This window comes from Vombatus ursinus, unplaced genomic scaffold, assembly GCF_900497805.2.
Source record: "Vombatus ursinus unplaced genomic scaffold, bare-nosed wombat genome assembly UNPS02015255.1, whole genome shotgun sequence".
Taxonomy (NCBI): Eukaryota; Metazoa; Chordata; class Mammalia; order Diprotodontia; family Vombatidae; genus Vombatus; species Vombatus ursinus.
Genome location: NW_020955033.1, coordinates 41504565 through 41525264, shown reverse-complemented (window position 1 = coordinate 41525264; position 20700 = coordinate 41504565). Strand labels below are relative to the sequence as shown.

The 20700-nt window shown below is 33.7% G+C and overlaps 1 protein-coding gene across 1 annotated transcript in view; it reads left to right on the top strand.

Annotated features, from left to right (window-relative positions):
• The window catches only part of LOC114031833 (leucine-rich repeat and coiled-coil domain-containing protein 1-like), a 55381-nt gene that overhangs the window by 22649 nt on the left and 12032 nt on the right, over window positions 1-20700 (top strand). Inside the window, 6 exon segments of the mRNA XM_027846982.1 lie at window positions 920-1124; window positions 2025-2164; window positions 3139-3340; window positions 6240-6425; window positions 8003-8177; window positions 14346-14509. Of these exon segments, the coding sequence (XP_027702783.1) occupies window positions 920-1124; window positions 2025-2164; window positions 3139-3340; window positions 6240-6425; window positions 8003-8177; window positions 14346-14509 (1072 nt within the window).

Genomic DNA, 20700 nt, shown 5'->3' with positions numbered 1-20700 from the left:
TAAACCTCTTGGGAGAGAGGTAATGGACTAGAAGTGCAGAATGAGGCATATATTTTTAGAAATGACCAAAATGTGATTTGTTTTTGCTTCACTTGCAAGGGAAGATTTGTTTTTTGAGTGGGAAAGGGAGTTGGTGGGTAGTAACTATTATGCAGAATAAAGGAGAAAATTAAAGGGTGTCACTGAAAATTTTTTTAAATACAACAGAAGACAACAGAAGGAAGTTCATGAGGGACAGAGACAAACTGGGCTGTTTTTTGTTTCTATTATGTTAAATTTAACCAGTCTGTTTCATATACATTTTTAGGAGATTTTCTCTCTTTTCTTTGTATAATAAAATATTCATATTTCATATTTGTAAAATTAATTTCCCTCCTAAATAACATAAATTTACCTCTCCTTACTTCATCTCCTTCCATACAGTAGCCATTGAGGAACGACCAAAACATTATGCTTACCATGAATAGTTGATCCTGTTTCATGTTTCGAGTCAGAAGATGATATCCCTTAGGTACTGTAGTATATCCAGATGGAATTTGGGGGCAGTTTATACACAGTGCCATCTTGGCTGTATTGGATAACTAGATAGGTATCTAGTGCTACTTGTCTCTCCTGATAAGCAAAACTACCCAGGCAGCATCCTAGTCTCCATGGTGCCTAGCACCAACATTTGTAACCATGTGGATGATCCACTGTTCCCTCTGTAGGCAGGTTATCAGAGATGCCTTCAGAGTAGGCACAAACTTAGGAAGCTGACTTCATACCTTTCAGAGACTGCTGGGACAACATTGGCATGTATCCACTGATTAATAGCATAGTCTGTGGAGCAAGGTTTTGTCTTAAGCTAAGTTATAAATTTTTATATAAATGGAGAACCTAATATATGCTAGTTTTTGTTTTGTTTCATTTTTTACATTAGGCTAAAGGAATTGATTTTGAAGGAGAGAAATGCTAAAGCAAAGCTCCAAACCATTGTCCAGAAATTTAAGAGTGAAACTGAGAAACTCAGTAATGAACTAAGTCAATCAAGAAATAAAGAAGAGGAGCAAAATAGAGTTATAAGAACTTTGGAACAAACATTGTCAAAAATGGAAAAACAAAAAGCTCAGCAGCAGGTTGCAGAGGTAGCTATTTATTTACTTCAATATTGTTTAAGTTACATGAATTAGCATAAGTTCATAGGTCCAAATCCTAAAGTATACGTTGTTGTTCAGACGTTCAGTTGTGTCCAACTCATTATGACCCCGTGGATCACAGCATGCCAGTACTGTCCACGGGGTTTTCTTGACAAAGATACCAGAGTAGTTTGCCATTTCCTTCTTCAATGGATTAAGGCAAACAAGGGTTAAGTGACTTACCCAGGATCACACAGCTTGCATCTGAGGCCGGATTTGAACTTAAGTCTTCCTGACTCCTGGCCCAGCACTCTATCCACTGAGCCATCTAGCTATACTATAAAGTACATTACACTAAGCTTACAATATTTAATGTTCACAAGAAAGAATTGAAATATATCTTGAAAATACGACCTACAAAAATTAGTTCCATGCTAAGTCTATCGTTGCTTTCTGAAATCAGATATTGTTGCAACACTGGTACATGTTGAAGAAAGGACCAATGAGACACAGTCAATAAGACATTCTGCAGATTGACCCAAATTGGGGAATAGAGGCAATTTTTAAGAATCTCTATCTCTTCATATTCCTTAAATGGGAGTTATTATGTGTGGACAAATGGTTGTTACTACCAAAGTTTCTATAAGAAATTTGATAGTTATGTATCTACATCGTCTGTGAATATAGTATTTTTTTTTATTTTTAGGCAATTGGGGTTAAGTGACTTGCCCAGGGTCACACAGCTAGTAAGTAAATATAGTATTAATTACTTCATTTATGTAAGCCTGATTAAAAATTGCCAAGAGTAGTTGAAATTGTTCTTAATATCTTGAGCAGGCTTGTGAGATTAAACTCGGAGGAGGGCTAATCATTACCAAAATTACCACTGTAATTGCTTTTCTCATTCAGATGAAGCGAGTTCAAGAGGTAGAACTCAAAGCTTCAGCTGCTGAGAGAGAAATACAGCTGCTTAGAGCATCCCTTCATCAACAGAAAGAAAAGGTACAACAACTTCATGAACTTCTGGCAGTGAAAGAACAGGAACATAGGTAAGCAGTAACTAAATGGAAAAGATAAAAAACAGTTTTGAACCAGTAATAGTACTAGCAAGTATCCTAGTTTCTCCAAATGCCTAAAATTGGTCTCTGAGCTGGCTTCGGTAAAGTTCTGAACTCCCCAGCATATAGGGTTAAATGTCTAACATCATGTCATTGAATACACAGTACTAGCTGTAAAGAATGTCTCACATACATACTTTTTTCTGTCCCCATGCAACTTTTGTTGTTCTTTGAGTCCAACCAAAAATTAGATGAGATATATTCTCAGTACTTCAGAAGCAAAGCCAAACCTGAAGTTACAGTGGAGCAGGGCTTGGAGAAATTGCCACAGAGGAAAAATACTTCTCAGTCTTTCAAGTGCTATTAAAGAATGGAGGCATGTAGAGCATGTCTTTCTCAACAATGTTGGGTCTGGGCACCTTGGCCAACTTTTTCTTCAACCGCATACCAAGGTACAACTTTTTTTTGTCTGCCTGATTTTTGTCTTTAGTTGGGGAGGATAGGAACAAATCTTAAATATTCACCTTACTGAATTCCAGCAAGATGAAATATCACAAAAATGTCAAGGTTAATTTTTGGAAGTAGTGTAGGCCACTCAACTTTTACTGGACTTAGGCATGGACATATTTGTATTTCCAGTTTTAAATGCTGGATATCATAAAACATGGTTCTTGGCCTTTTGAGTACAAATGTTATAATTTGTTTTCTTTATTAACACAGAGTCTTCAGTTTCTCTTTCATAATTTTTTCAGTCCAGATATATTCTCCTCCAGATGACCTTTCGTAAAATGGGCATAAAGATAGGATGATTAGCAGAAATGGAAAGAAAAGCTGTTTGAAAAAAAAAAAGGCATGAGCCATGAAAACTAGATGAAAGTAGGAGGGATTGCAAAGAAACTATATAAGTCTTTTCTGGTTTGTTTTTAAATAAGATACTAGGTATTTATATTTGTTATTTATTCCAGGAAGGAACTTGAAACAAGAGTGACTTTGAATGGCTCTGATTTCCAGGATGCTTTGGCAAAAGAAATAGGCAAAGAAGAGAAGAGGCATGAGGAACGAGTGAAAGAATTTCAGGAGAGAATTAATATATTAAACCAGCGGTATTTAGAACTTGAAGATGAATTTCGTATGGCCTTAACTATTGAAGCCAAAAGATTTAAAGAAGTAAGAATGGCAGTCTGTTTCAGTGGAAATATTGACGTATGTTAATGTAGTAATTACACTTTACAACAACCTTATGAAAATGACAATTCAACAATTAGCCTTATTTTACAGAGAAGGTCCTTGAAGTTCACAGATTGATGGGCCTGTTTGGGGCATTGTTTTATTATATTAATAACCTCAGCAATCTGATACTCTTTTTTTTCCTTTTGATTATATTTTTATTTATAAAAGTCCAAGCATTTATTTTCATTTCCTACCCTTAACAAAAAAGAAAGGAAGAAAAACAAAACCCTAGTCAAGAAAACAAATCCCCAAATTGGCCACGTCCATAAATGTATATCCCATTTAGTATTTACCTCTAAGGAGGTAGGCAGAATTCTTCCTCATCAGTAATCTGGCATCATGTTTGATCACTGCATTGATCAGAGTTAAATCTTTCAAAATTATTGGTCAGTAAACATTTATTAAGCAGCTGTTATATGCTAGGCACTGTGTTAAGTACTGGGGTTATATAGAAAGGCAAAAGATAGTCCTTGCTTTTAAGGAGCTCAGAGTTTAGTGGGAGAAACAACATGAAAACTATGCACAAATAAGAAATTGGAGGTTATCAACAGAAATAAGGCACTAGAATTAAAGGAGATTGGCAAAGCCTCCACATAAAAGGTGGATTTATATCTGGGACTTGAAGGAAGGCAGGAGGTAAAGATGAGGAAGAAGAGAATTCCAGGAATGGAAGATAGCCAGTGAAAATGTCTGGAGTAGGAAGAGAGAGTATCTTATGTGAGGAATAAAAAGAAAGCTAGTGTTAGACTGGAAAGGTATTAGGGAGGGGCACTTAGTTATAAAGGATTTTGAATGTCAAACAGGATTTTATATTTGATTCTGGCAGTGATGAAGAGGCACTGAAATTTATTGAATAGGGGGACAGGGGGTTATGTTTTCAGACCTGAACTTTGGGAAGATCACTTTAGCAGCTGAGTAGAGGATGGATGGGAGTGGGAAGAGACCTGAGGCTGGCAGACTAACCAGCAAGCTATTACAGTAGTCCAGCTGTAAGTTGATAAGAGGCTGTAATGGTAGCAATGTCAGACAAAGGAAAAGGGCATAAAAAGAGATATTACAGTGATTAAATTGACAGGCCTTGGCAATAGATTAGATATAGAGAAGTGTTCTTGACACCTAAGCTGTTAGTCTGGGTCACTGGGAGGATGTTGGTACCCTTGACAGTAAGAGGGAAGTTAGGAATGGGGAAGGGCTTTGGGGAAAAGATATTGAGTTCAGTGTGGGTCATATAGAGTTTGAGATATCTACTGGACATCCAGTTTGAGATGTCTAATAGACATTTGGAGATGCAAGACTCAGCAGAGAGGGTAGGGTTGGACAAGTAGATTTGAAAATCATCAGCATAGAGAAGGTAATTGAATTTATGGAAGTTGATGAGATCACCAAGTAAAACATACAGAGGAAGAAGAGGGGAGAAGCTTGGACAGGACTTTGTGGGATACCCACTGTTTGTGAGCTCATTTTTTTTTGTTCATTTTAATGTCATTGTTACTGTAGAATTTTACTTCCAATTCTTTTCACTTTCTACATTAGTTCATGTAAACCTTCCCAGGTCTCTCTGAAACAATCTCTATTTTTATTTATTTATTTTTTTTGGTGAGGCAGTTGGGGTTAAGTGACTTGCCCAGAGTCACAACAGCTAGTGAGTGTTTTATGTTTGAGGCCGAATTTAAAATCAGGTCCTCCTGACTCCAGGGCCAGTGTTCTATCTATTGCACCACCTAGCTGCCCCTCTTGTTATTTCTTATAACACCATATGTTAGGTATATTCTTTTACCAGGTGCCTCTCAATATGTGTATATTGCATATGTAATGTGTAATACGGTATCATTTGTCTTCATGATTGATTTCTTATTTCATAATGGGGAATATCCTTCACAAAATCCTACTCTGATGCTTCATTTTGATATGGAAATGACACTGGGTTTTTCAACGCTGTGTCAAAGAAGCACATTTAATGAATTAAGAGACTTATTGCAGGCTCTACCGTATTGGAAAGGCAGTATGGTCCTAGTAACAGATTAAGACTACTTTGCAAAGACCAACACAATTACGTATGGAGAGGCTTGGCACCAATAGGAATTTTTTTGTCCATAGCAATCCTTAAGGCAAGTTCTTCTTACTGGATTCTTTTATTCTAAAAAGTTCCAGTGTTTTTCAAAAGGTCTTTTATGTAATGCTGACACTTTTTTCAGTTGATTATAGGACAAGTACTTTGTCTTACATAGCCCTGTCCTTATCACTTCAACCATCCAGATGAGAATTAGATTATCAATAATAACATTTATATCATTCTTAAGATGTATAAAAACACTTTATATACATGATCTCATGAGCCACACAACTCTGAGAGGTATGATTATCCCCATTTCACAGATGAAGAAACCCCCAAGGCTCAGTGACTTGGTTATGATTACTGTTAGAAATGTCTAAAATTGGATTTGAGCCCAGATCTCTCTTCATTCCAAGTCCTATGGAGTTTCCATTAGCCACACTGCCTCTAGTCCTATCTCCTTTGTTTTCACGTATTTGTGAGTGCTGTGGTTTTACTGTCTTCGTACTTTTTTAGGTAGACTAGTTCCTCAATTGCTTTCTAGTCTCAGTAGTTCTCAGCTACTTTGACTGTCAGTTGTCTGGGTGACATGATCTAGTTCATCATTATGCCTTTCATACAGACTACTTAATCACTAGTGCAGTAACAATAATAGTTTACCAATACAACAAACATTGGTTTATTATTTGTATTACTATATCAATCATTTCTCATTTAGTCATTTTAAAATTATTTTGTAAATCCTTATTTGTAATGCATTTTTGCTTTGATTTTGAAATATAGGTTAAGGATGGCTTTGAAAATATTTCAGCTGAATTGGCAAAGAAAAATCATGCCCTGGCCCGGGCTCAACAAAAAGAAAATGAATCATCTGCTTTAATTCAAGATCTGACCTCAATGGTAAAAGAACAGAAAGCAAGAATTGCAGAAGTTTCCAAGTCAAAATTGGAAACAACAACAAATTTAAAGGTAAGATTGTGACATTTTCTTTCTTTTTTCATACAGGATTAGGGAAAATTTTAGAAACAACATCAAATTTAAAGGTAAGACTGTAATATTTTCTTCCTGCCCTTGTACAGGTTTGGAGAAACATCATTTTAAAAATGAGTTTTCATATGATTTTTTAAAAATCTGAATTTCTTCTCCCCTCAACTTAATAATTTACATTTAAAAGTTTCCTTTATTGCTTTTGCCTACATTTCAAAATAACATATACTAAGGATTTGATGGTGTTTTTCCTCCCAGGTGATACTTGAAATGAAATAGAAATTCATTCATATACCTACTTGGTAAAAAATTACTTACTGATTTTTATAGGTGAATTTGTTCTTTTAGGGTACTAAAGTAAAAGGTGTCCTAAAGAAATAGCTATTTAGCCAACATTTATGACAACCTTCAAAGACTATACTTAGTTTAAAAATTGAATTTTTTTTAAGTTGTGAGAAACTTTTTAAAATGTTTCCTTTGTGTTGTTTTCAATATTTTATGCACAAACAAAATCAATGCAGCTAAGAGTAGAATGGAAGCAGTTAACAGCGAGGGAGTGGAAACAGTTAATAATCATTGCAGTATGTTTCTCTAATAGGTCTCATATTTGAGATATATAAGAAACTAATTAAAATTCATGAGAATAAGAACCATTTCTCAATTGATAAATAGTCAAAGGATATGCATAGGTGCTTCCCAAGGGAAAAAATCTTGCCATCAGGGACCATATGAAAAAAATATTTCAGATCACTAATAGAGAAATGCAGATTTAAAGCAACACTGAGGTTAGACCTCACGCTCATTAGATTAGCAAAATTGACGAAAAAAGGAAAATGATAAATATTGGACAGGCTGTGGGAAAACAGGAATATTAATGTGCTGTTGGTAGAGCTGTGAATTAGTCTAACTATTCTGGAAAGCAGTTTGAAACTATACTCTAAAAGTTACTATACTGTGCATACCCTTTGACCCAGTGATACCATTAATTCGGCAATTATCACAAAAAAAGATTAAAGAAAGAGGAAAGGACCCATATGTACAAAATATTTATAATATCTCTTTTTGTGGTGGCAAAGAACTGGAAACTAAGGGATGCCCATCATTTGGGGAATGACTGAACAATTGTTATGTGAATGTACTAGAATATCGTGTCATTAGAAATGCTGGTTTCAAGAGAAACCTGGGAAGACCAGTATCAGCTGATGCAGAGTGAAGTAGAACCAGGAGAACAGCATATACAATTTTAAAAACATCGTAAAGACAAAACAACTTTGAAACACTTAAGATCTCTAAGTAACACAATGAAAACCATGATTCCAGAGTACCAATAGTGATGATGACAAACAACCCACTTCCTGACAGAGAAAAGATGAACTCAGGATGCAGAATGAGACCTATATTTTAGACATTACCAATGTGGAAATTGATTTTTCTTGATTATGCTTGTTTGTTATAAGGATTTTTGCTTTTCTTTCGTGGAAGGAAGAGAAGATGGTGGGAAGAGGAAAGTGAATGTCTGTTAATTGAAAAAAATTAATTAAAATGTTTTATGTATACAGAATCGAATCCATACCCTTGAAGCCATGATTGAGGAGGACAAGCAGAAGAGTGTTCAAATAGAACTTCTCAAGAAGGAAAAATCACAGCTTATTTCTCAACTAACAGCCCAGGAATCAATGATTGATGGTTTAAGAGCAGAAAGAAAAATATGGGGACAGGAGCTGGCACAAAAGGGTAAAAATTCATTTTCTGAAAGGAAAAATAGCAAGATTATGTTTTTTTAGTTCTAAATCAAAGGAGAAAATTCATTTTCTTGCCAATTAAAAAACTAGTCAGTGATATCCTTTAATGTTGCTCAAAATATTTATTGTAATAACTGAATGATTAAGCCAGAAAACTAGAATTTTTGGTTTTATTGGCATAAGTTATGTGTTACAGGATCTAAAAAGTAGGAACCTTGATTGAGTTATCAGAATTACAAAATTTCCCTCTCTGTTCGTTATCTCCTATCCTTCTACCTTTGCCACTGTCTCGGTTCTCCTGAATTTCTGTTATTTGTAGAACACAGCCTATTTTGTAACAGATTTATAGAACATATTCTGTTCTAATTGCATCCTCCCAGTCTTTGATGTCTCCCTCTTCTCAGTTCATCATTCCTGTTATGGCTTCACTTCATTCATTCACTCAACAAGCATTTATTAAAACTGTTGTGTACCAGGCACTCACCTAGGCACAGGGGATGCAAGAAATGAAAGTGAAAACAGTCTTAATGCTTTTAAGAGCTTATTACATTCTAGTTTGAAACTTTGACTCTGTAGTTAACCATTTCAACATGTGATGTCCTTCAAGCCAGAAAGACAAAAAGTACGCATACTGTATTTTCAGGCAATGCAATGCAATCAGAATTATATAATATATAAAATGAGTAAAAGCCACAGAAACTAAAACTGTAGTTTTATAACAAATCATGAAATGACATTGAAACTGAAAAGTTAACTTATTAAACAATAATTAGCTTAAAAAAGAAATTAGAAAAACAGTAAAAGCATAGCTGACAACAGTAGTATCATACATATTAAAATATGTAATATGTATCCAAAGCAATTTTTAGAGGTCAGTTTATACCTTATGCCTTTTATAAATGAGAAAACAAGAAAATAAATAAATTCAGTTTGTACCTAAAGGAATTGGGGGGAAGCTGTAGTCTAAAAGAAAGAGTTTTTTTTTTAAGGTTGAGTACAAATAGATGGAAAAGTGTTTTTTTTTAAAATTGAATTGATAAATTCATAAATTGGTTCTTTGCAAAGCACAGTCACATTGGCAGGCCATTAGCAAATAGTCACAAAAGGGGAAGGACAAACATGAATTAACAAAATTACAAATGAAAAAGGAGAAAATACATAACAAATTGTGAATGGTATTAGGAAATAGTACACACAATTATAGTCATAACAATTTAGAGGACTAAAGGAGACTAAAGTTTATCAACAAAAATACAAATGATCAAAACTGAAAGAACAGTAAATAAATATTTTAAATGGACCATTCTCAAAGAAAGAAACAAGACAGGTCAACCAAAGAATTACCATTCCTAAATAAATAAATAAATGAATAAATGAATAAATGAATAAAATAAAAACCCTGCTCAAATGGATTCACAGGTGAATTAGTTCATACCTTCTAAAAACAAATAATCCCTTATATTCTTAAACATAGATGAAAAAGGAAATACAGCAAAATACTTTTTGTAAGGCAAATACAGTATTGATTTTAAAACTTGATAAATATAACGCCCAGTTTCCCTAATGAATATAGATACAAAAATATTAAATATTAGTAAAATCAACAATTATTTATTGTTTCCTATGTGCCAGGTACTGTGCTAAACCCTGAGGATACAAATATAGGCAGATAGAAAGATAGCCCCTCCCCTCAAGGAGCTTACATTTTAATAGGGGGAGATAATATGTAAAAATAAACTGAATGGTGGGAGTTTTAAGGGAAGGTAACCTTGAGGGGTCATGGTAGAGGCCAGGAATGAATGAAGATGTGGCTGGCCTGGGTGTTTTTCTTAAAATTGAAGTTCTGGGAAGAGCTAGCCAATCATCAGAAAAGAAGGAATGACTTTCCAGGTTAAAGAGATTGCCATGGTATGGTAGAGAAAATCTAGAGACTAAGGAGTGGAGCCTAGAGTATCTAAGAGAGTATAGTTATTCATTAACAAATAAGTCATCATAACCAAACAAGCTTTAAGAGTAGGCATGGAAGACTGGTTCAACATTAGAAAAAACTATTCCTCCAAGATAACATATAAACAATAAAATCAGTAGATGCAAAGAAAGGCCTTTAACAAAATCCAGAATTCATTTACTCATGATAAAAACATTACAAAGAATAAGAATAGCCAGGGATACCTGTAATCCCTGTCTCAAGGGAGGTTGAGGATGAAACTAGTAGATTGCTTGAATTTGGGAGTTATGAGCCAGCATAACTGTTGATGTTCACCCTAACTGTAGCACCAATATGGTTATTTCTTGGGCAAGAGCTGCTGAAGGAAGGCTGGATCAGTCAAGTTGGAAACAAAGCAAGTCTTTATTCTTATACATATTAGTAGGATCTGTCCTGTAAGTTAATGCTGAACTTTCAGCTTGGGTGAGATAGGGAGACAGTCTTAAAATATAATAAATAAAATAAAGTCTAAGAATGGAGAAATTTTTCCTAAATACAGTGGAAAATATCTGTTAGTCTTTGTCCACTCTATTGATACCAGTCACCCTTTAGCCCTGTTAAATCTGTATGTTCCAAAATTCTGTCTTCAGTCTTCTTTTAATATCTTTCTACATGGTAATCTTATCTACTTCCGTGCCTTTAATTATTACCATTATGGTAATGACTTCTAAATCTCCATATCTATCACCAGTCTTTCCATGAGCTCCAAGTCCTGCATTTTCAGCTGTTTTCTAGACATCTTTCAACTCAACGTGACCAAAACTCAATTCATTGTCTCCCCAATATTCCCCCTTTCCAACTTCCCAGTTTCTGTTAATGGTACAACATACTCCCAGACTCTAGAAAAATGTAAGGGCTCAAAAATCTGAGGAGTCATTTTTAATTCTTTTTTTTAATTTAATAAATTTAATAGTTTTCAACATTCACTTCCATAAGATTTTGAGTTCCAAATCTTCTCCCCATCCCTCCCCTCAACCCACTCCAAAACAACATGTAAATTGATATAGGCTCAACATATACATCTATATTAAACCTATTTTCACATTAGTCATCTTGTAAAGAAGAATTAGAACCAATGAGAGAAACTATGAGAAAGAAGAAACAAAAAAAAGATAGAAAGCAAATAATATGCTTCGATTGTATTCAGACTCCATAGTTCTTTTTCTGGATGCAGACAGCATTTTCCATCATGAGTCTTTTGGAGATGTCTTAGATCCTTGCATTACTAAGAAGAGATAAGTCTATCAAAGTTAGTCATCACACAATGTGCCTGTTAATGTGTACAACGTTCTCCTGGTTCTGCTCACTTCACTCAGCATCAGTCGATATAAGTCTTTCCAGGTTTTTCTGAAGTCTGCTTGCTCATAATTTCTTATAGCACAATAGTATTCCGTTGCATTCATATACCACAACTTGTCCAGCCATTCCCGAACTGATGGGCATCCCCTCAGTTTCCAATTCTTTGCCACCACAAAAAGAGCTGCTATAAATATTTTTGTACATGTGAGTCCTTTTCCCATGGGTATGATCTTTTTGGAATACAGACCCACAAGTGGTCAAAAGATATGCACAGTTTTATAGCCCTTTGAGCATAGTTCCAGATTGCTCTCCAGAATGGTTGGATCAGGTCACAACTCTACCAACAATGCATTAGTGTTCCAGTTTTCCCACTCTCCTCCAGCATTTATCATTTTCTTCTTTTCTCATGTTAGCCAATCTGATATGTATGATGTGGTACCATCTTTAATTCTTCTCTCACCACATTAGTTATCAAGACTTTATGATTCTCTTTCTTCAGTATCTTATCTTTTTCCTTCATTTCTGCTAATACCAATGGAAACAGCACTGAACTTAGAACACTTAACACTCCTAGTGGCTACATTGTATGCCCATATGGCAAGGTACTACACTTTTAAACCTAGTTGTTTTTTTTTTTAATGCACCAATATATTTTGTTTTGGCATAAATGGTGCTTCCTACAAACAACCAAACCAATCCCAATAAACAGTTTATTATGAGTAAGAGAGAAGTGTCTTTTAACTCAAGACAGTACAGTAATGACATTGACCATTGTATTTAACCAAAGTTTTGTTATCTCTCCATATTGACTGTATATACATTGTAGTAGTACTTGTGTGTGTTGTTTTGCCTTATGCTTTCTATGACTTCATACAGGTCTTCCTCTTAAGCCCAGTGTCTTAATCCTTAAATAATAGGTGTACTAACGACCTTATAACTTGTGAAGATAGCACTTTATAATCTGTAAGACGATATATTAAATGTGAATTATGTTGCTGTTGTAGTTCAGGCCCTCATTTCCTCATACTTAATTATTGTAATAGCCTTTTCATTAGTTTCCTTGCCTACTTTTCCTCTCCAATCCACCCTTCACAGAGCTGCCAAAATAATTTTCTTTATATCTAGTGTGACTATAGCTCAACAACCAGCATTGGTTCCTTGTTGCATAGATGATAAATACAAACTCCCTTTCGTGACATTTAAGGCATTTCATATTTACCTTTCAAGACTTATTTCATAGTACTCCTTTTTGTTCAGCTTCCACTCCAGCAGACAGCTAGACAATTAGTTATTCCCACATTTCACCTTCTCATACCTTTCTATTTTTACTTTTGTATGTTCTACATCTGGAACACACTTCTTTATCTCCATGTATTGAAATCCTTTTTTCTCTCAAGGTCTAGCTTAATTGTCATGTCCTCCATAACATCTTTCCGGTTTACCCCAGCCGAAAGTAATTTTTCCTTTCTTAAATTTTCCTAGAGAACTTTGTCTAGAGCTCTCATGTGTATCCATAATGTTCTACCTTGTATTATACTAATTTGTCTGCATGTCATAATTTCCTTTAATTGTAATCTCCATGAGGAAAGTAACTATGACAGATTTTATCTTTGTATTCCTAGTGCCTAGCATATCTCTTGCATATTTTAACTTTTTAATTGAATTTTGTATTTCCTTGTCAGATTGATCACCTCTCTAGAATAATGACTTTGTTTCAGGAAATGTTTAATATTGAAATTAAGCAAGGAGTTGGGAAGAATCCTTTATTATATGGTATTTTTGTGTCCATGGTCAGAATCATGCAACTTTTGTCACATATTACATACAAAAACATAATAGTAGTAATAACCAGTAATGAAAAGACTGCCTTTTATTAAAAGATTACTTCATTTTCCTTCTCCTTTCTGTTACCAAAAGTAGTAAAAAAAAATGCATCATCACAATGTCGGGATAATAGATTTATAGCATAAATGGATTTCAGAGGTGATCTAGTCCAACACTCTCAATTTGCAGATGTGACCATCATTTTGGGAATAAGTGAACAATTATGCATATGACTGTAATGGCATACTTTGTGTCAAAGAAATAATAAAAGGGATCATTTGAGAGAACTTAAGATGCAGAATAAGTCATCTGTTTTTAGATGTGGCCAGTGTGGGAATTTTTTTGCTTAACTATGCATATATGTTACAGGGGCTTATTTTTGTTTTTCTTTTTTTTTAATGATGGGAAGGGGAAAGAAAATAAATACCTGTTCATTGAAAAATTAATATTTAAAGCCATTTAAAGACTACAGAAAGAAAATAAGCAAATTCCAGCTCAAATGCTACTTTCTACTTGAGAGCACTTCTGATTCCTGTAGTTGCTAGTATCCTCTCCTCAAATTTTTTTTATATTTACTTATATTTTCACTCAACAAAATATAAGCTCCTAAAGTCAGGAACTTTTTTATTTTTGTTATTGTATTCCCAGCACCTAGCACAATGCCTGACATTTAGTTGGTGCTTAATAAATGCTTCTTGATTGATTAATAACTGAAAGTATAGTACAATGCCGTTCAATTGTCAGTTGAATTTATTATGTAAATTTTAAAAGTCATATTGATTGTTTTGCATATTCCAGTCTAGCAGTTCCTAAATATCTGAAGTTTATCACACTATACATTCACTCAAATTTGGAGGTTTTAAAAACAGCACTGTAAGTAATTCAAGGAAAAACATTTTGGATTTTTTTTTGTTTTCACAATGAAAGTATAATAATTTTCTTAATTTGGAGCTATTTCTTTTTAAAAAATAATTTTCTACAATTTAAAAAAATTTGTTTGAAAAATATTGATGTGTTACATTTTAATAATGTTTACATTTTTTTATTTAGGAGCATCTCTAGCCCAAGATTATGGAAAATTGGAGGCAAAAATTGAAGTTTTAACTACAGAGAATGAATCTCTTCGGAAGCTAAGTGAACGTGACAGTGATTCATTAAAAATTAAGGTCAAAATTATAGAAGACCAAACTGAAACTATTAGAAAATTGAAAGAAGTGAGTTTGACATCATATTTGATATTAAGGACTTTTTTTTTTCTTAAGGAAGAGATTGAGATAGTAGATTTGGCAAATATTTTAATAGAGGCTGTGAGTTAGACACAGAATTTTAGTATCTAGAAGTAATTTTAGAATTTTGTTACATTTTTGTGACAGATTACATGTCAACATCACATTTTGTTTATTCTTTGTTTAGCTACCAATTCTATATTTTCTTATTTTTATCTTTCTAAAGTTAACTTTTCATGACCCACAGGAGAGCTAATCAGTTCTTTTTTCCTACCATTTGTGAAGTAGCCCTTTGTAAACAGTAAGCTCTTTTTCCTTTTTAAACAAACCATTTTTGATATGGCTTTTTTGTGTATCTTTTTGTAATTCAGTGTTCCAACTCCATCCCCTTGCCCTTGATTTTAAATATATAGAATTAATTTAAACAATATGTTGAAATTAATTCAGGTAAGATCTTCCTTATAGAAATTATTAGATACAGCTTTTCTAGGCCCTAACCCTCAAATATTCTCTTTCCTTCCATTTCTACCCCTCCCACTCATCTAATTAATTTTGATACTACTTTTTTTTCCAGAGTAAATAACAATTAGAATTTTTAAACCAACCTAACCATAAACTAGGTGCTGGGGTGGATTCATAATAAATTGTCTGCATTGTTTATCAATCCTTCTTGCCTCTTCTGATATGGACTCTTCCTCAGCGTGACCCCAGAGGCTTTAAAGTTCAATTGATCATTTTTTAAATATATTTTTATTTATTTCATTAAATGTTTCCCAATTAAATATAAAAAAAATTAATATTCATTTAAAAATTTTTTTGAGTTACAAATTCTCTATCTCTACCTGTCCTCCCCCACTCCTTGAGAAGGCAAGCAATATGATATAGATTATATATGTGAAGTTATGCAAAGCATTTCCATATTAGCCATGTTGCAGAACACACACACACACACACACACACACTCACACACACACGAAAAATAAAGTAGAAAAGGCTGCTTCACTCTGCACTCAAAGTTCATCAGTTCCTTCTCTGGAGGTAGATAGCAATTTTTCATCATGGATTTTTTGAAATCAACTTAGATAATGTATTGCTCAGAGTAGCTAAGTCTTTCACAGTTGATCATCATAAAAATATTACTGTTACTTTTACAATGATCTCCTGGTTCTGCTTACTTCACTTTACATCAGTTGATATAAGTCTTCCCAGGTTTTTCTGAAACCATTCTTCTCATCATTTCTTATAGCACAATAGTTTTCCATCACAATCATATAGCACGACTTGTTCACCCATTCCCCAATTGATGGGCATCCCCTCAGTTTCTAATTCTTTGCCACCACTGAAAGAAGTGCCGTAATTATTTTTGTACAAATACTGTAGGTCCTTTTCCCTTTTCTTTGATCTCTTGAGATACAGACCTAGAAATTGGGTCAAATGGCATGCACAATTTTATAGCCCTTTGGGCTTAGTTCCAAATTGTTCTCCACAATGATTGAACTGGTTCACATTTCCACCAGCAGTGCGTTAGTGTCCCAGTTTTTCCACATACTCTCTAGCATTTGTTATTTTCCTTTTCTATCATGTTAGCTCCAATCTGTCACTTTAGGTGTGAAGTGGTATCACAGAGTTGTTTTAATTTGCATTTCTCTAATCAATAGTGATTTTGAGCATGTTTTCATGTGTCTTTTGATAACCTTTATTTCTTCTTCTGAAAACTGCTTGTTCATATCCTTTGACCATTTATCAATTGGAGAATGGCTTGTATTATTTTATTAATTTGGCTGTGTTCTCCATATATTTGAGAAGTAAGGGCTTTATCAGAGAAACTTGCTGTAAATTTTTTCCCCAATTTCCTGTTTTCCTACTAATTTTAGCTACATTCGTTTTATTTGTGCAAAACCTTTTTAATTTCATATAATCAAAATTATCCATTTTACTTCCCATAATCTTCTCTATCTCTTGTTTGGTCATAAACTCTTCCCTTATCCATAAATCTGACAGGTACATTTTTCCAGGCACCCTCAATTTACTTATGATTTCACCCTTTATGTCTAAATCATTTATCCATTTTTACCTTATCTTGGCATATGGTATGAGATGTTGGTCTATGCCTAGTTTCTTTCAAATTGCTTTCAAGTTTTCCTAGCAGTTTTTGTCAATTGGTGAGTCCTTGCCCCTAAACCTTAGATTTTCGGGTTTATCAAACATTAGATTATTATGGTCATTTACTACTGTGTATTTCTATATTTAATCTATTCCACTTATCTACCACTCTATTTCTTAGCCAGTATCAGATTGTTTTCATGACTATTGCTTTGTAATATAGTTTGAAATCTGGTACTCCTATGCCACCTTGCTTCATTTTCATTGATTCCCTTGATGTTCTTGACCATTTGTTCTTCCAGATGAATTTTTTTTTCTAGCTCTATACATTAATGATTTGGTACTCTGATTGTGTGGCACTGAATAAGTAAATTGACTTAGGAAGAACTATAATTTTTATTATATTAGCTCGGCTTTCACTTGAGCAACTAATAGTTCTCCAACTGTTTAGATCCATCTTTATTTGTGTGAAAAATGTTTTGTAACTGTGTTCATATAGTCCCTGAGTTTGTCTTGATTAATAGATTCCCATGGATTTTATATTATCTACAGTTATTTTAAATGGAATTTCTCTATCTCTTCCTGTTGGTTTTTTTTTGGGTAGTATATAGAAATGCTGATAATTTATGTGGATTTATACCCTGCAACTTTGCTAAAATTGTTAATTGTTTCAACCAGTTTTTTCTTTTAGTTTCTTAGTTTTGTTTAGTTTGTTTTTTTTTTAGTTGAGTCTCTAGGGTTCTCATGTCATCTGCAAAGAGTGATAGTTTTGTTTCCTCATTGCCTGTTTTTATTTCTCCAATTTCTTTTATCTAGTCTTATTGCTATATCTAGCATTTCTTATACAATATTGAATGATAGTGGTGGTAGTGAAAATCCATGCTTCATCTCTGATCTCTATAATGGGGAAGGTGTCCCCATTATAGATGATGTTTGCTATTGGTTTTAGATAGATACTACTTATCATTTTGAGAAAGGCTTAATGGGCATTGTATTTTGTGAAAGACTTTTTCTGCATTTGTTGATATGATCATAAGATTTTTATTGTTTTTGTTATTGATATAGTCAGTTATGCTTTTAGTTTTCGTGATACTGAACCATCTATGTATTGCTAAAAATTCTATCTGGCTATTCTGCATGATCTTTGTGATATATTGTTTTAATCTCCTTGCTAGTATTATTTAATTTAAAATTTTTATATTGCTATTTATTAAGGAAATTGGTCTATAGTTTTCTTTCTCTGTTTTTGCTTTCCCTGGTTTAGGAATACAAACCATATTTGTGTCATAAAAGGAATTTCTTAGGATTCCTTTACCTGTTTTTTCAGATAGTTTATTGTAGTATGTAGATCAGTTGTTCCTTAAATGTTAGGTAGAATTCATTTGTAAATCCATCTGGTTCTGGTGATTTTTTTCTTAAGTTGTTCATTGATGGCTTGTTCAATTTGTTTTTCTAAAATGAGGTTATTCAGGTATTTAATTCTCTTCTGTTAATCTAGGTAGTTTATGTATTTGTAAATATTCATCCATTTCATTTAGATTATCACTTTTGCTGGCATGGTATTAGTCAAAATGACTCAATAATTGCTTTAAATTCATCATCATTGGTGGTACCTTCACCTTTTCCAGTTTTGATAATGTTAATTTGATTTCTTTTTTAAATCAAATTAACCAATAATTTGTCTGTTTTACCATTTTCCTTCTATAAAGCCAGCTTCTAGTTTTATTAGTTCAGTAGTTTTTTGTTTGTTTTTTACTTTCAATTTTATTAATCTCTCCTTTGATTTTCAGGATTTCCTTGTTAGGGTTTAATTGGGCATTTTTAGTTTGTTCTTTCTTTGGTGTTTTTAGTTGCACACCCAATTCATTGATCATTTTTTTCTTTTATTGATGTATATGTCTACAGATAAAAAATTTTCCCCATAAGTACTGGTTTGGCTGCATCCCACATATTTTCATACGTTTTCTCATTGTCATTCTCTTTAATGAAATTATTGTTTCTATGATTTGTTCTTTGGCTCACTCATTTTTTAGGGTTAGGTTATTTAGTTTTCAGTTAACTTTTAATCTATCTTTCCATAGCCTTTTATTGATAATGTAATTTTTTATTGCATTATGATCTGAAAAGGATGCATTTAATATTTCTGCTTTTCTGCGTTTGGTTGTGAGGTTTTTATGTCCTAAGATATGGTAAGTTTTTGTGTAGGTACCATGTACTGCTGAGAAAAAGGTATATTCCTTTCTGTTGTCTCCACATCTAACATTTCTAAAATTCTATTCACCTCCTTAACTTCATTTTGGTTATTTTTTGGTTATATTTATCTAGTTATGAGAGGAGAAAATTGAGGTCCCCCACTAGTATAGTTTTACTGTCTGTTTCTTTCTGTAATTCATTTAACTTCTTTAAAATTTTTGATACTATGTTATTTGGTGCATATATATTTAGTATTGATATTACTTTGGTGCCTTTTAGCAAGATGTAGTTTCCTTCCTCATCTATTTTAATTAGTTCTATTTTTGCTTTTGCTTTGTCGGAGATAATGATTCCTGTCCCCCTGCTTTTTTTTTTTTAACTTAATCTGAAACATAATAGATTCTACTCCAGCTCTTTACTTTACTCTGGCTGTCTCCTTCAAATGTGTTTCATGTAAACAACATATTGTAAGATTCTGGTTTCTACTGCACTCTGCTATCCATTCTGTTGTATGGGTGAGTTCGTCACATTCACATTCGCAGTTATGATTACTAAGGGTGTATTTACCTCCATCCTATTTTCCCTTGCTTATCCTTCTCTCTCTCTCTCTCTCTCTCTGTCTTTTTCCTTTCACCCTCTCTCTCTCTGTCTCTCTCCCTTCCTCCCTCTCTCTCCTCATAAGTGTTTTGCTTCTGACCACCGTCCCCCCAACCTGTCTTCTGTTCTATCAGTCTCTCTGCCCCTTCCTTTATCCTCCTTCCCTTCTGCTTATCTGTAGGGTAAGATAGATTTCTCTACCCAACTGAGCATGTATGTTTTTCCCTCTTGAGCCAATTCTGATGAGAGCAGAGTTCAAGCCTAGCCCACTACCCCCTGACCCCACCTCTTTCTCTCCACTGTGAGATGCTTTATTTCATTCTACCTCTCCCTTCCCTCTTCTAGTGCAGTCAGTTCTGTTTCTCACTATATAACTTTGATTACTTTGGGTATCATCCCATCATAGTCAATTTATACCCATGCCCTCTGTCTATATATACTTTCTAATTGCCCTAATAGTGATAAAGTTCTTAAGAGTTACAGGTATCATCTTCCCATGTAGAAAAGTAAACAGTTCAACCTTATTGAATCCCTTATTTTTCTTTTGCTTGTTTACCTTTTCATGCTTTTCTTGAGTTTTATATTTGAAAATCAGATCTTCTGTTCAGCTCTAGTCTTTTCATCAAGAATGCTTGAAAGTCTTATATTTCATTAAATATTCAATTCCCCCCGAAGGATTATATTTACCTTTGCAGGCTAGGTTATTCTTGGTGTTATTGTAATTCCTTGCCTTCTAGAATATCATATTCCTATGCCCTCCAGTTCTTTAATGTAGAAGCTGCTAAATACTGTGTAATCCTGATTGTGGCTCCATGATATTTGAATTGTTTCTTTCTGGCTGCTTGCAGTATTTTCTCCTTGACCTGGGAGTTCTGAAATTTGGCTATAATATTCCTATAAGTTTTCATTTTAGGATCCTTTTCAGGAGGTGGTCAGTGGATTTTTTCAATTTCTATTTTACCCTCTGATTCTAGGATATCAGGGCAATTTTCCTTGATAATTTCTTGAAATATGATGTCTAGGCTATTTTTTTTGATCATGACTTTCAAGTAGTCCAATAATTCTTTAAATGATCTCTCCTCAGTCTGTTTTCTACGTCAGTTCTTTTTCCAATGAGATAGTTCACAATTCTTTTTTTTCATCTTTTGATTTTTTTGATCGAGTTTTAATGTGTCATGGAGTCGTTAGCTTACACTTGTCCAATTCCAATTTTTAAAGGAATTATTTTCCTCAGTGATCTTTTGTAATTCCTTTCCCATTTGGTCAGTTCTACTTTTTAAGGAGTT